The sequence below is a fragment of the Nipponia nippon genome, unplaced genomic scaffold (genome assembly GCF_047370975.1).
Source record: "Nipponia nippon isolate SJK-2023a ecotype South Korea unplaced genomic scaffold, ASM4737097v1 scaffold_9, whole genome shotgun sequence".
NCBI classification, from domain to species: Eukaryota; Metazoa; Chordata; class Aves; order Pelecaniformes; family Threskiornithidae; genus Nipponia; species Nipponia nippon.
In genome coordinates this window covers 2181237-2195649 of record NW_028262413.1, presented here as the reverse complement: position 1 = coordinate 2195649, position 14413 = coordinate 2181237, and the positions used below count along the sequence as shown (strand labels likewise).

Sequence of the window (14413 nt, the reverse complement as noted above, 5' to 3'; positions counted from 1 at the left end):
CCGCAATAGGCTGCGGTGCATCACCACCCACCCTCTTCTGAGCAGCAGCACCAGCGTCCGAGAGCCAAAGCCACCGCTCTGACTGCAACACCCTGAGCAGCCACCCCAGAGATGGCGCGGGTAGTCTGGGGACAGAAGGGGGTAGCCTTCACATTTGCAGTAAAACACCTCCAGACAGAGAAGCCAGGAAAGGAGAAGACGGGTATGGGTAAGGTGAACATTCCTCACCACTTCTGAAGGGCTTTGGCAGACCTCTCAAGATTTCGATGATACTTGACAGGTTAAGAGATCTTGGAAGTAAATCAGACTCCCCTCTCCCAGCACAGAGTATGCATGTCACTCTCCCGGTAGCTCGAAAGACAGGGACTAAAACAGAATAACCAAGACGACTCCAAAACCGTTCCCTAATCAGGAATGGAAATCCTGAAGTCTCCCACCCTAACTGTGTGGTCAGCACCTCCAGCTGCAATGGACCTAAGAGGGGAGGAAGCTCCTGAGAGTGGGGTCCTCAAGAGAGGCTCTGATGTGTTCAGACATCGGAGTCAGGACAAACGTGCTCTAGGGGCGTCTTCCCTGCCAGGCTGGGATTTTAGGCGAGACATCTCGGACAAACGAGTCCCCTCACCGGGGCAAGCTCCTGGGCTGCAGGCCGAGGGGAGATGAGTACAAAGAGCTTGAGAGGAACAGGGGCAATGCAGCAGCCACAGCTGAGTGCGGCTGAGCCTCCACCCTTGCCACCAGCCCAGCAGCCTGGCCCAGTGAAACCAGTCTGGAATGGTTTAAAGTCAACTGCACGTCAATTTCTACAATGCCCCGATCTCGCACTGTGCTGCTGGCCATGGACACAGCCCCACCGCCCCACTGCCTGGCACCCTTAGTGGCCAAGAGCCATTTTTAGCAGCCATAGGTGCCCACACATCTGCAAAGAGCTGGGGTCAGCTTTGAGGCAGTCAGTCCCCCTGGAAAGGCACTGGTTTGTGGTGGCCCAAGTCTTCCCTGCCTCCCACGAGGGGCTGAGCTGGGAACACGCAGGCAGGCAGGCAGGAGGGCCCTTTGCCCTGGGATTTAGGGGGATCCAGCCTCCCTCAAAGGGACCATAAAGCTCACGGGCAGGCAGGGAAACCGCTCCCTCCTTGGATGCTGACCCTCGGGGCACCCACCTAGGTGCTATTGTTGCCTTCCTGCAGGAGGAAGGTGCTCTGGCGCGGCACTGCGCCCGGGCAAACAATGCAGCCGGGTCTGAACGTCTTGGCCGCCAGCTCTGCAAACCCACCCTCCCCCTGCACGCAGCGGCAGCATGGGGCCGGCAGGGTTGCCAGCTGGGCGGGGGGCTTCGAACAATAACGAAGGAAAAACCAAACCAGATCTCCACCTCCATCGCTAACATCAAAGCCAACAAAAGGCCCGTTTTCCAGTGTCTCGCTTCCCTCCCCGGTACAGCTCTTCCCCTTCCATCTTCTCCCCTCCTTTGCAAGCGCACCTCTCCCAGTCTCCCTTCCCGCTGGAAGATGACGACACTCTAATTGCAAGGGCCCCCTCGCCGCGAGGCGGCTCGGCGACGCAGGACTTCGGGACGTGATTGTCTCCTGCCTTTGTGCAGGGTTAAGTGTGCGAAGAGGCAGGGCTTGCATAAACACACTCGAGCAGAAGCTGGAAAGGTCAAAACCACCCTCCATCTCCAGCGATGGGCATGTGTGCGCCTGCACCCGCTCTCAGCCAGCCCTGCAGTTACAATTAACCCCCAAAGAGCCCCAATTCACCGATGGGCTGGTGCTGGCCATGAAGGATTGCCTTGAACGGGTCTCCTCTTAAAGCCCTCGCTCCATCTTTTGAAAGAAATCCTCCCCTTGCTGAATAAGCCGGATGGAGAGAGGGAGCGGGTGAAAAGGGAGGGCAGCTGGTAGCCGAGGGTCAGGGGAGCATCACGATTTAACATACGGCTCCCCAGGCACTCTCGGTAATTTGGCACTGGGCCCCTCCAAAGAGGGCTCTCGCCCTCCCTCCCCGAGAGCCGCTCCTCGGTTCAGCGATGGACGGATGCCTCCATTTCAGATCACGCATCCGCGAGCAAAGAAAGGCTGATGGTGAAGGCAAAGCTCCGGCAGTGGGGAGCTCCAGGTCGAAACCCCGCTTGCTCACAGACAAGCCCCTAGGTCCATCTTTGCCCTGCCCTCAGCTGCTCCAGCGGGGACCCCAACACTCCCCAAAGCCACCCCGGCAGCTACTGCTGGCATCTGCATTTGGATACTCCAGCAACACACACGATGCGAGAGTTTTAAGCGCCGCGCTCTGAGGTTTGCCACAGCTGTCCCCTGCAACGCTAAGTCGGCTGCAGAAAGGTGGTACCAGGTTTTAGAAGCCGCACCAGAAAGCGCAGGTGTCGGTCGGTACACAGCCAGAACCCGGACCGAGCCGTTTAGCTACCAGCAGACGGTATTTTTAAGAGAGTTCCCTCCACACCGAGTTCAATCCCTCCCTCCCGAGCACAGCCGGGGAAGCGCTCGGTCCCGGCAGGCAGAAGAGCCACCCGGGCTTGGGAGCGAAGCGGCGTGCCAGCCCCTGGGCCGGCAGCTTGGCCACCCCAGGAACCAGCTGCTTGTCCGGCCAGCACCCTACGGCGCACACTGCAGCCTCGCTGGTGACGGCACCTCCAAAGGTATCTCGCTAGCAGCTACGAGCGATCCTCACAGCTGAGTAACGATGCTTTGTTCTTGCAGACCACCTCCGGCCTCGGCCCCCATACAGAGCGCTCCCCTGCAGCATGCCCCCGCCACCACCCTTCCCAGCCCCTCCAGCATTCCCTGACTGGAAGGGACTCCCAGTCCGAATCTTGTTGCCAGTCCCCAGGCCGCCCCCCCCGGTGCAGAATGGCGTCCCCCAGGGGGACCACGCAGAGCCCCCCGAAGGTACTGCACTAAAGGTTTAATGATTTTCAGCCCCTACCTGTGACGGTCACCAGCATGGAGGCCACAAGCGGGCGGTTGTTGTCCAGCTTACGGCTCAGCCTCAGCTCCCCGCTCGATTGATTTACAATCAACAAGTGAAGTTCATTTCCCCGCTCAAAGGTGTAGAAGAGGCGGTCGGACACATCTGGGTCATAAGCTGGGACCTTCCCTATGACCCCCGAGGGGAAGGTGTTGGACTTATTGGACACGTAGTTATTGAACAGGATCTGGAAGTTCTTGAGAACAGGGCTGTTGTCATTCTGGTCAATGAGTTTGATGTGGACCGTGGCTCTGCTGACCAGAGGGGCAGAGGTGGCCTGCACTACAATCACGTACTCAGGTTTCGTCTCGTAATCCAGGTCTATCAAGGCTGTGAGCTCCCCAGAAAAGATGTCCATCTGGAATATCTCGGGGATGTTGCCTTCCACAATTTGGTACATGATCTGGGCATTGGGTCCCTCATCCGGGTCGACGGCTGTGATTTGGGCCACGACAGAGCCTACAATGCTGTTCTCCTTTACCAAGACCTCAAACTCTTCAGCAGGAAAGACAGGGGCGTTGTCGTTCACATCCTGAATGGTAACCTGGATGTGGACAGGAGTTCGCTGAGGAGGGATGCCCCTGTCCACAGCGTACGCAGTCAGCTCATAGACGGGAACGTTCTCACGGTCCAGTCTGCGGACGGTGCGAATGATCCCCGAGGTGGGCTCTATGGTGAAGTCTCCATCCCCATCCTCCCCGTTTTGGAAGGTGTACTGCACTCGCCCGTTGGTGTGGGCATCCCGGTCAGTGGCAGAGATCTGGAGCACGCTGGTGAAGGGAGGTGCGTCCTCAGAGATCATGCCCTGGTAATGAGGGCTGACGAACTGCGGGGCGTTGTCATTAACGTCATTCACCATGATTTCAACGTAGGTGGTGTCCGCTTTCTGGGGGATCCCGTTGTCCTTGGCAGTGATAGCCAAGGTGTAGGTGACCTGGTCCTCATAGTCCAGTTGTGCCTGGAGAGTGATGGCCCCGGAGTCTGGATCGATACGAAACTGAGGGACGTTGTCTTCTAGGTAGTACGTGATGCGGGCGTTTTCCCCCACGTCATCGTCTGTGGCACTGATCACCACCACGGTGCTGCCCACGGGCCGGTCCTCATTGATGCTCACAGAGTAGTGGGCGCTCTGGAACACGGGCCGGTGCGTGTTGGCATCGGTGATGTTGATGTGAACGTGGCAGTTGTCCCGCAGGGTGCGGTCAGAGGCGGTCACGGTGAGCACGTAGCGCCTCTCCTGCTTGTAGTCCAGCGGCAGAGACAGAGTGATGAGCCCCATCCCGCCTTGCGTGCTGATGGAAAAGCGGTTCCGCGTGTTGCCTCCCGTGATCTGGTAGGTGATGGCACTGTTCACATCCCGGTCAATTGCCGTGACGCTGAGGACGCTGGTCCCCACGGCTGCGTCCTCGTTCAGGCGGATGAAGTACTCCTTCTGGGTGAACTCGGGACGGTTGTCGTTGACATCCATGACGGTAATGGTGACGCTGGCGGAGGCGGATAAAGATGGAGAGCCGTGGTCCCGAGCCTCCACCCCAAAAAAATAGTGCTCGACTGACTCGCGGTCCAAGGGCCCGCTGACCGTGATCCACCCCGTGGCACTGTTCACCACGAAGGGTGTGTCAGCCGAAACCCCCGTCAGTTTGTACTCCAGGCGCGCGTTCTCGCCATAGTCCGCGTCCACGGCCTGGATGTGGATGACAGAGTGGCCGAGGGGAGCGTTCTCCAGGACGGAGATTTGGAAAGGGGTGCTGACAAAGATGGGGGCGTGGTCGTTGATGTCCACCACCTGGATGCTGGCCATGCCGGTGTTGTTGGAGAGGGGAGGGCGCCCCACGTCCTGAGCCCGGATCCTCAGGGCGTACTCCCGCTCCACCTCAAAATCCAGCGGGGCCACCACCTGTATCTCCCCAGTGACGCTGTCGATGGAGAACTGGCCCCGGCTGTTCCCGCTGATGATGTTGTAGTGGACCAGCGCGTTGTTGTCCTTGTCAAGGTCCGTGGCGGTGACGCGCAGGATCTCGGTGTGGGGCCGTATGTCCTCCCTCACCTGGACGATGTAGCGCTTCTCGCTGAACTGAGGGGTGTTGTCGTTCTCGTCAAGGACCGTGATGTAGACCTTGACTGTGGCGGAGCGCGGCCCCGGCTCCCTCCCCTGGTCGTTGGCCTCCACCACCAAGGAGTACCTCTCCATCTTCTCCCTGTCCACCGGCCCGCTGGTGGTGATGAGGCCAGAGCGAGGGTCGATCTCGAAGACGGCGTGGGCGGCCCGCTCGTTGACGAAGCGGTAGCGGATGTTGGCGTTGGGCGGGGAGTCGACGTCGGTGGCCCGCAGCTGCAGGATGGGGTAGCCCTCCTCCACGTTCTCCCGGATGGTCTCCCGGTACTCGCCCTGCTCGAAGACGGGGTCGTGGTCGTTGCGGTCGGCCACGGCGATGGCCACCATGGTGGTGGCGGAGAGCCGGGGCGCCCCGTGGTCGGCGGCCGTCACGCGGAAGTAGTGCAGCTCCATGCTCTCGCGGTCGAGGGCCTGCGTGGTGGTGATGAGCCCGGCCCGCGGGTCGATGCTGAAGAGCTCCCGCGAGCGGCTGTTCATCAGGGCGTCCATGGAGTACACCAGCCGCCCCGCCTCGCCCCCGTCGGGGTCCTGGGCCGCCACCGCCACCACCGCCGTCCCCGCCGGCTGGTTCTCCGCCACCTCCGCCTGGTAGTTGTACTGGGGGAACAGCGGGTGGCGGTTGGGGGCTGCGCGCCGGCCCCGCCGCCCGGGGGAGGGAGACGGGAAGGGGAGCGGGCGCGGCGCGGCGGCGCGGGGCGGGCAGCGCGGCGGGGAGCGGCGGCGCGGCGCCGCGGGCAGCCCCGGGGGAGCCGCCGCCGCCCAGCACGGCACGGCGGCGGGGCAGCCCCCGCGGGCCGGCGGCCCCCAGCCCGGCGGTGGAGGCGGCGCGGCGGCCCCCAGCCCGGGGGGAAACAAAGGGAGCAGCAGCAGCAGCAGCAGCGGCGGCGGCGGCGGCCCCCGGTGCTGGGAGCAGCGGCGGCGGCGGCGGCGACGGCTCGGGGCGGCCGCCGGCTCCTCCGCCGCCATGGTGCCTCGGCGGCCGCCGCCCGGCCCGGGCGCACGGCGGCTGGGCTCGGCGCCGCCCCCGCCTAGCGGCGGCGATGGCCGCCCCCCGCGCCGCTGCTGCGCCGCCGCCGCTGCCGCTGCTGCTGCGGCCGGGAGTGGCGGCGGCGGCGGCGGCTCCTCCCGCAGCCCCAACATGGCTCCCGCCGCCCCGCCCCGCCACGCCCCGGCCCGCCCCGCCGCCGCCGCCGCCGCCGCCATCTTGAGGGCGGGCGGGCGTCCGCCGCCGCCGGCCCCGCTCCTCCGGGCGCTCCGGTGCTGCCGCCTGCCCCGGGGGCCGCCGGAGAGGGGGGGAAACGGGCACCGCGTGAGGGACGCGCCCGTTCCCGTGTGCGGTGTGCTCGTCCCCGGTGTGAGGGCTGTGCCTGTCCCCGGTGTGAGGGCTGTGTCCCCTCGTGTGAGCGTTGGGTCCCCTGGAGGGATGTGCCCGTCCCCGTGTGAGGGCTGCGTCCCCTCATGCGAGGGACGTGCCCGTCCCACGTAAGGGACGTGTCAGCCGCGCCAGGCGCTGCGTGGGGTTGGCACCGCCACATGCGGCACACCTGCCCTGGTGTGCCCACCCTCACGCGGGACGTGCCGGCCGCTGCGCAGAGCGCGCCCACCCAGCCAGGCAGGGCACGCCAGCTCGCGTCGGAGGGGCAGCGGGCAAGCTGCCTGCTGGCACAACCCGCCTCATGACCCTCCTCCATGGCCGCCCCTCCAGGCACGCAGAGCCCAGCGGTGCCAGCTCTGGTGATGGCTGCCGGTGGTACGGCCCGGCTCCCCTCGCCCTGGCACACCACGGCGCAGGCTGGTGCTTGGCCGCCGGGATGCGATGCGGGGCTGCGTTCCAGCCAGCCCCTAGTCCTGCCCAGTGCCACGGGGACACGCGTCCGTGCCTCAGGCGGGGGTCCCGCGGCCTCTGGACGCCAGTCCTCAGCGCACACCTCCGCTTACGCCCACCGACAGCCCTGCTGCGGCACCACCGGTGCGCCAGGTGGCAAGCAGCCACCCTTGTGCCATGGCTAGCGTCCCCAGCGCCAGGCTGCTTCCCCAGGGCTCCAACGAGAGGCCGCGGGGCTAGCTGCCCTGCTGCTAGCAGAACGGGCGAGGCAGGAGAGCACCGGCGTTTGGCAAGAGGTGCTGCCAACGCTTTGCAGCCCTAACCACTCCCTCTGCCCGCTTGCGTCCATCTGCAAGCGGCACCAAGTTCGGCGTCTTCAGGGATGGTTTTTTTACCATGTGCATGAGAAAGGGCTTCCCCTTGCCCCGTGCCACAGGGCGGTAGCTCTCCCAGGCAGTGCCCAGGCACCCGCGGCAGCACCGCAGCCCCTGCCGCTCGCCTCCACCACCCACGGGCACCCGAGTGCGCGGCAGGGATTTTGCTGGCCCGCTCCTGTGCCCCGATGCAGACCTCAGCCGCCCCCACCCACCGGCTGAGGCATCACCACTGGGGAGAAAGTTGCAGGTTTTTCTTCCAGCACCCATGAAAAAACCCTGTTTTTCCAAGGAAAATTCAGTTTGGGGCCCCTGCATCGGGATGGTTCATTAGTGCATCAGCCTTGCAACTTAGCTGTTGGTTTGATCTCAATCAACTAATATCGCAGCCTAATCCACTGAAGCTTGTAATAGGCTTAGGAATAACAGGGGCTTACGTCCTCATTAGCGTTCAGTGCGCCACGGCGGGGGAAACATCCTCACCCACGTCCTGTAGCAGAAGCGGGGAGCCCGAGGCGCAGCGGCTGGGGCACGTGCTGGGGAAGAAAGAGCTGTGTCGGGGAGGAAAATAGAGTAAATTTGGGAGATGGGGGAATTTAGGATGGGGTAGGGAAGGGCAGGGAGTACACAGGACATCCTGGCTCCAAGGGAGCTGCAAGAGCCCCCGTGCCACTGTGCTGGAGGGGCTGCGGTTCAGGGTGGGTAGGCTGGGGAGCAGGGGGACCCCCGTGCCAACACTGCAGCCAGGCTGGGCACCGCCGGCAGCCCTTGTGCACCCCTACGTAGCTCCTGAAAAGACGCACGAGTTAACAGTGGGGTGGATTCACACCGGAGACGGCGCTCCTCCGCTCGCTCAGCCCTCGCTCGCAGCACTGCCGGAGCCGCGCGCGCTTCAACGCTCCCGGGGAGCTGAACACGCTCCCACCCCGCGGGAAACCTAACGAGGCTGTGCAAGGTCCCGTGGTCCTGGGGCAGAGATTTGAGCGGCTGCTCTGGAGCCGCGCGCTGCTTCAGACAGCGCAGGCCGCCTGCGCAGCAAGGGGGAGGTCGGAGGAGACGCGTTGACCCCCAGGCACGGCAGGTCTGGGGACCTTGAGGGGGTCCAGCCGCCACTGCCGTGGTGGCGTCCTCTGCACCAGCTGCGGACGGGCCGCGGCATCCCACGTGCTGCTGCCGCAGCGCTGAGTCCTGGCATCACCAGCGCTTTGCCTCTGCCCGATGCTCTGCGTTCCTGCGCTCCCCCGCCAACCATGACCGCCACCGGCTCTCACCCGGCTTCGGTTCCACCGATGGTGACAGATGGTCCCCTATCAATTATTGTTAGTGTAAACGAGCGGGTGGGGAGAGCGCATGCTGCCCGCTGATTCGGGGGTTGACTGCAAGAAAGCTCCCACTCCCGTGGAAGCTAGGCAAACACGGAGGCCAAGTGCGCAAATGCACCCGACGGGACCCCAAACCACCTCGCGCCATCCTCGCGGCCGGTGCCTCCCTTCCACCACCGTCACCCCCCGGGAGCTGAGGCCTGGTCACCACCTGGGCAGCTGAGCACACGCCTCAGGACCACCGTGGGAAACACCAAGCGGGCCCTAAAGCGCAGCTCGGCACATGCCGGAGAGAAGTTCCCATGGCGCTTACGCAACGCTGAGGGCTGACACCCGCTGGGTGTGGATTTCTAAGCCTCGGGAGAAGCTGGCATGTTCATTTATAAACTCCGTAGGATTCCTGAACATCGATAATCTGCTGTGATTAACTACTCAGCCACTACAAAACGGCGCTGGCTTGGCCGGTCCAGCACCGGCACTGATGGGGCCGTGGCCGCGCCAGCCGTGCCCCGCGGGGATTTGCGTGCACCCACCCGAGCCCTGCTGGCACCGCCAGGCTGACGCCGACGGGCAGAGCGGCCCCGCGCACAGCTCACCCAAGAAACCTCATCTAATAAAGGGCAGAGCAGCACCCGCCTGGGACAGGAACGCGCCGGCTTCATTGTACATCGCACCTCCTCAAACGGGGGATTTGCCATCAAGAAACCCAATCAGGAGAGAGGCGATGCTTTTAAAAAATTATGAAGGCTTTCAAGTTCATTTGTTCTAATTACCCAGCTGACAGCTCAGAGGAGAAGGAGAAAATCATCGGGGTATTACTGCCACAAAATAGTTGTAATTGAATCATTCCAGACAATAAAGCCGAGGCGCGGGACACGGGCAGCGCATCGCTCCCCCCGCGCCAGCCCCCCAACACCCCTCACTGCCGCACCGCAATAAAAACACAGCGATACAGGGAGATACCGCTCTAATAGCGGCCCGTTACAGCTAACGGCAACGCAAGTGCGTTATCTGTGCCTGTCACCCGCGCGCAGAGCAGGAACCGCTGATAACGAGCTCACAGGCTGCGGTTTGATCCCCTGCCATGTGCGAAGGCCTCTCCTGGGCAGCGGGCGCAGCTCTCCTGTGGCAGGCAGGCTGCTGTCACCCCAGGCTTTGCCCAGGCTGTGCTCCGGGCTAGCAGAGCCACGGGTCCTGCCCACTTGCCCCAGCCCGGCACAGCGAAGCCTGGGCTGCGTCGCCGAGGGCAAGGGCTGGAGGAACATCCTACCCGTGGGGCACAAGCCAAAACCAAGCCCAAGCGGCACCCAGAGGCAAGCTGAGGTGGGCTCGGGGGGATGTGCAACCACACGCTGCGCCGAGCAAGGCGGCACGGGAGAGCCACCGCAGGGCGGGCACCCGTGAGCGCTGGCAGCCCTCACGTATCGCCATTCCCTGCCGCGCTGTGCAGCTTGGCACGCTGCACGGCCACCAGCCCGGCCCCTGAGAGACGCTGGCCAAAGAGGCAGGAGCTGGGACATGGCCCCGCGCCCATTTCTGCAGGCAGCTGTGCTTGATGCAGCCCCCATGTCTGGGGGGGGTGGGGCACAGCCTGCGCCTGGCATTTACACCCCTACCCTTGGCCACCACCCAGCACGCAGCCAGGAGCGGAGACAGACCTCCCTGCTGCCGACTCGGTGCTTACCAAGCACCCGCTGCCCTCCCACCACACGCACCCCCCGCCGTCCAAGGCGACCCCCAAAGCAGCACGCCGCGGGGCTGACGTTTGGCAAGAGACACCCGCAGCCAAAGCGCGATTCGTTAGCGCTCGATACAGACCATTAAAGCCTTGCCATGGGGCTCGCCGCCTTGGCGGCTCTGCCGGGAGCCAGCTGAGGCCGCACGTGCTTTGCGGGAAGCGAACCGCTGAGCCCGGCTCTGCCAAACCCTTGATCTGGAGCAGCGATGCTGGGCAGGCCCGCGGGGGTGGTGGCTGCGCCCCTTGCAGGGGCTGCTGCCCTCCGTCGCTCCCCACCTGCCGGCAGAGCAGTAGGAAAACGCAACGCAAGAAGCCGCGTGTGGGAAAAGCGCTGCGTTGGCCCCACGCAAGGGTCAGCACCCAGTGCTTTGCCTTCGTGGGCAGCAGCCCCCCCAGCCGCCCCCACCCCTTCGCCCCCCCAGTGGGATGGGGCAGGCAGGGCTATGTTCACAGAAGTCCAGTTTAAGACATTTTTATTCCTCTGCATGTTACACTTAGTGTTTAAGAAAATACAGGATCCCTTTTGACATTCATACATTTTTACAAGGGAAAAATAGGTTTCTCTACGAGGGTGGTTATTAAGCGTTGGGTGTTCCCAGGCTGACTTCAGGGGGTCCTCGCCCCCCTTGGCCGCCAGGCCAACCCCCTCCCTTCCTGAGCATCACTGCCCCAGCGCCCAGAGCCCAGGCCTGCAGCAGAGCTCGTGTCATCGCCTCAAGCTAAAAAAAAAAAAAAAAAAAAAAGAAAAATACAGTGCCCAGTATTTCCAGTTCTACTTCCCAATAGCTCCTACACTGGATACTGCAAAGGAAGAGCTGAGGAGAGGGAGTGACCAGACTGCGCACATGAATATTTAAGAGACCCACGTTAGTGTGTGTGACTATCTGTAACAGGGAAACGGGTTAATCCCGTTCGCTAGAAACCTAGAGGAAATATAAATAAGGGTTCCCCACACTCGTGCATAGTCACAAACAGCTACTGGACACCAGGCTCGCGCTGCCTCCGAGCGCTGCCACGTGGCGAGGGAGGGCAGCGAGGCAGAGCTGCTATGAAGCTCAAGGCAAGAAATCCACACGCTTCACGAACAGAGCGCGCCTGCCGACGCGCAGCCCCTCGGCTCGGGGCCCCGGGGCAACGCCGCGGGAGAGGTGGCAAGCGGCAGCTTTCGCTTGGCAGGACACGTCTTTGCGCTGTGTCCGGGCCAAAGGCTTCCGAAGGGACCCACGCGGTCGTTACTTCTAGGCTGCCACTGTGTGCAAGAAATTCAGATTTAAACGTCACTATAGAAAGCAGACTGAAAAAAGCAGCTGTTAGGATAAGACCTCTATGACCCTAGGTGGGCTGCTACCCAGAGGGCAAGGCTGAGGGCCGGGAGGGAGCGAAAGGCTCACTAGACGAGGCGTTAGACAGCGAGCGAGCGAGCTACCTCCCCTTGGCAGGGCTGCAGCACATTGGCACTAGCAGCAGAGAACAAAACAGATGTTACGAAAGCTTCTTCCAAGCGCCAGCGGACTTCACTTGGTCACTGCGGGGAGAGAGACGCACATGGACAAGAAGTGATGCTCTAAGGCAAAGGCCTTTCGCTTCGGGACCTCGGGACACCAGCACAGCCAAACCCCCCCCGGCTGCCAAGTCCCTCGCAAGCTCGCTGCCCTTCCCGCTAACACCAGCTGCCTAAAGACCTCCCGCCACCACGCGCTCCGCCTTCCCCCGAGCACCAGGCCCCGGGGGCACCCCCTGCGCCTTCTGCCGCTGGCGTCTCTAAAGGGCCGGTGAACCCTGTCCCCACCTTAGGCCTCGCACGGAGGGATATAAGGTATGAGCTGTACTGGAAGGGAATGGGGAGAAAGTGTCAACAAGAGACGTCATCGATCCAAGTGGTTCAAACCCCAGTCCAAGCCGAGGGGCGGTTAGCTGGTACCGGGAGAGATTTCTGGGAACTCCTTATAAATCTCCAAGATGATCAGTTTGTCCATCTGGCACTGCTGGCCCTCCTCCTCCTCCCCCAGGATGCGCTGCAAGATGCCCTGCAGGTCGGAGAGGCGGTGCTGGTGCTGCAGATAGGGTGTGGAGCGGATGATGGCGTGCATCAGAGACAGATACTCCATCCTCAGCTGCCAAGTGGGAGGGGAGACAAAACACAGAGCACAATGAAAGATTTAAAGTGAGATAAACAAGCATGCCAGCCTCCATTACAGCATGAGCGCAGGAACAGCTGCTGCCGCACCACCAGCCAGGGAGCGACTCCAGAGGCACCTGCTTTTCCTTAAGGCTCATTAGTAGCTATGGAAAACTCTGCTTTTCCCACAGCAACCCGGTGCTGCTCTTCACCCGCTCTCAAACATGCACACATCCCCTGCCACCTGCAGCACCAAAACAGAGAGATCCCTCCTACTTGTGCTACTCAAAGAGGGTCCCTGTTCCCAAAGGTCCCTGGACAGAAGGGTGCAGACCACCAGAAGCCTGGCAGATCTTTCTTCAAACACACCTTTCTACTGCCGTGTGCCAGGCAGGATAAATCCCCCCTTCCTCCTCAGCCCCCAAGGTCGATTTGAGCACCCAGAAATGTCGTGCCCACCCCGGGACTCCGCTCTTGCCTGCACCAGCAGGCCCCACGGAGAGCCCGGAGAAACACCGTTGCTTTGGGACTGTGCTCCCTCCCCCAGTGCCTATGGGTTACTGTGAGCACCTTATCTCCCGGGGAGAGATCAGCAATCTGCCGCACCAGGATGTCTATCAGGACCATCATGTCCGTGTGGTAGAAGATGCTGGCCGTATCCTTGCTGGCAAAGATGTCCTGCAGAAACTTCAGCACTGAGTGCGGCGGCTGAGGCTGATGCTTGAAGATACAAACTGGATCATCTGGGGGAGGGAGGCAGAGAGACTGTGCTAAGCCACACGCTCCCTGTTGCCCACCTCCTCCATCTTCAGCTCACAGCCCTTCGTTAGACCCTACGGGCTTTGGCGAGGAGGCTGCCCCTGGCCTCGGCCAGCCGCTCCCTGCCTGTGGCTAGCTGTTGTGCCGGCAGACCTTAGCGCCTTGCACAAAGCTGTGTAATCAGGATGGCAGCTCCGCAGGGTACCAAGCAGAGACCAAACTCATTAGGATTAGCATTAATCATTGTTTATGTTTCACCTACCATCCCAGGTGAGAGCTCATTAGTACCTCGCCTCTTGGTGCCTCCCCTTTTTGTGCAAGAGCTACCACTCACTTTTTCCCTGGTTTATTAAATCTGGTCCAATGACCCCTCTGAAAAGCCCACCAGAGCCTGTACCAGAAACGAGCTTTCACTACAGAGACCAGGCTAGTACCGTCCCAGAAGCAAGAAAAGAAACATCTCCAAGTTTCAATGAGCCATCACATCCTACTCTCTTCCAAAACACGTCCCTGCAGACCCCAAGGGGGCTCTGGGACACTGCAACCCCCCAGCAGTTGTCAGGAAGGTGGGCAAAAGAGAAGCATCTTCATTAGGTTGTGGCCCCCCTCCTTCTGCCCCCAGCCTCTCGAAGTAAGGTGATCCCAGCAGGGAATCTGGCAGGGAAAGGGCTAAACAAAGGCTTTGGGAGGAGGCCAGACAGAAGAGCACGGAGATGCCGGCTGCCCTCAAGCTGATATAGTGAGGAGACAGTGATTTGCAACCCCAAAGAGAACTAAAGCCAGAGTAAGATGAGCTGCAAGCATCACAGGATAAGTTATTTACCAGCAAATCAACAGAATGAATCTCAGGCAGCAAAGCCCCTGTGCTCCAGAAGGTATTAGAAAGCACAATAGTGGCATGTAGCACAGGCAGAAATACCTGGCACCGCTCTTCCTGCGGAGATCTCCAGCTTTCTAGCAATCTGCTTTGCAAAAGCTCTCCAGGCACAGCGGATTTCACTCTACGCCTGGAGCAGACACAAAGCTAACCCTCTGCTGGCAATTCTGAAATGGGAAGTTCCACTCTAAGCAGCGTTTCGGAAGGCAAGACCTCCCTCCGGATCTGTCCCCCGGGGCAGACGATGGCCAGCATGGGCTGAGGTTTGTGTGCCAGCGCTGACGGAGCCCTGCCTCTC

General features: G+C 61.8%; 2 protein-coding genes across 7 annotated transcripts in view; both read right to left on the bottom strand.

Annotated features, from left to right (window-relative positions):
- The window catches only part of CELSR3 (cadherin EGF LAG seven-pass G-type receptor 3), a 34433-nt gene extending 28246 nt beyond the window's left edge, over positions 1-6187 (bottom strand). For 2 of the 5 annotated variants that reach the window (XM_087744694.1, XM_087744697.1), the window contains exon 1: positions 2944-6186. In XM_087744694.1, the coding sequence (XP_087600820.1) occupies positions 2944-6067 (3124 nt within the window). In that variant the 5' untranslated portion in view covers positions 6068-6186. Of the gene's footprint in view, positions 1-2943 lie in introns of all 5 variants that reach the window. The other 3 variants (XM_087744695.1, XM_087744696.1, XR_015701493.1) reach the window with 2 other exon arrangements.
- A 4629-nt stretch (positions 6188-10816) lies between these two features.
- Positions 10817-14413, bottom strand: part of NCKIPSD (NCK interacting protein with SH3 domain) — a 53110-nt gene continuing 49513 nt past the window's right edge. For both annotated transcript variants that reach the window (XM_087743454.1, XM_087743455.1), the window contains exons 12-13: positions 13050-13222; positions 10817-12474 (exon numbers count right to left, since the gene is read on the bottom strand). In XM_087743454.1, coding sequence (XP_087599580.1) covers positions 12271-12474; positions 13050-13222 — 377 coding nt within the window. In that variant the 3' untranslated portion in view covers positions 10817-12270. The remainder of the gene's footprint in view (positions 12475-13049; positions 13223-14413) is intronic.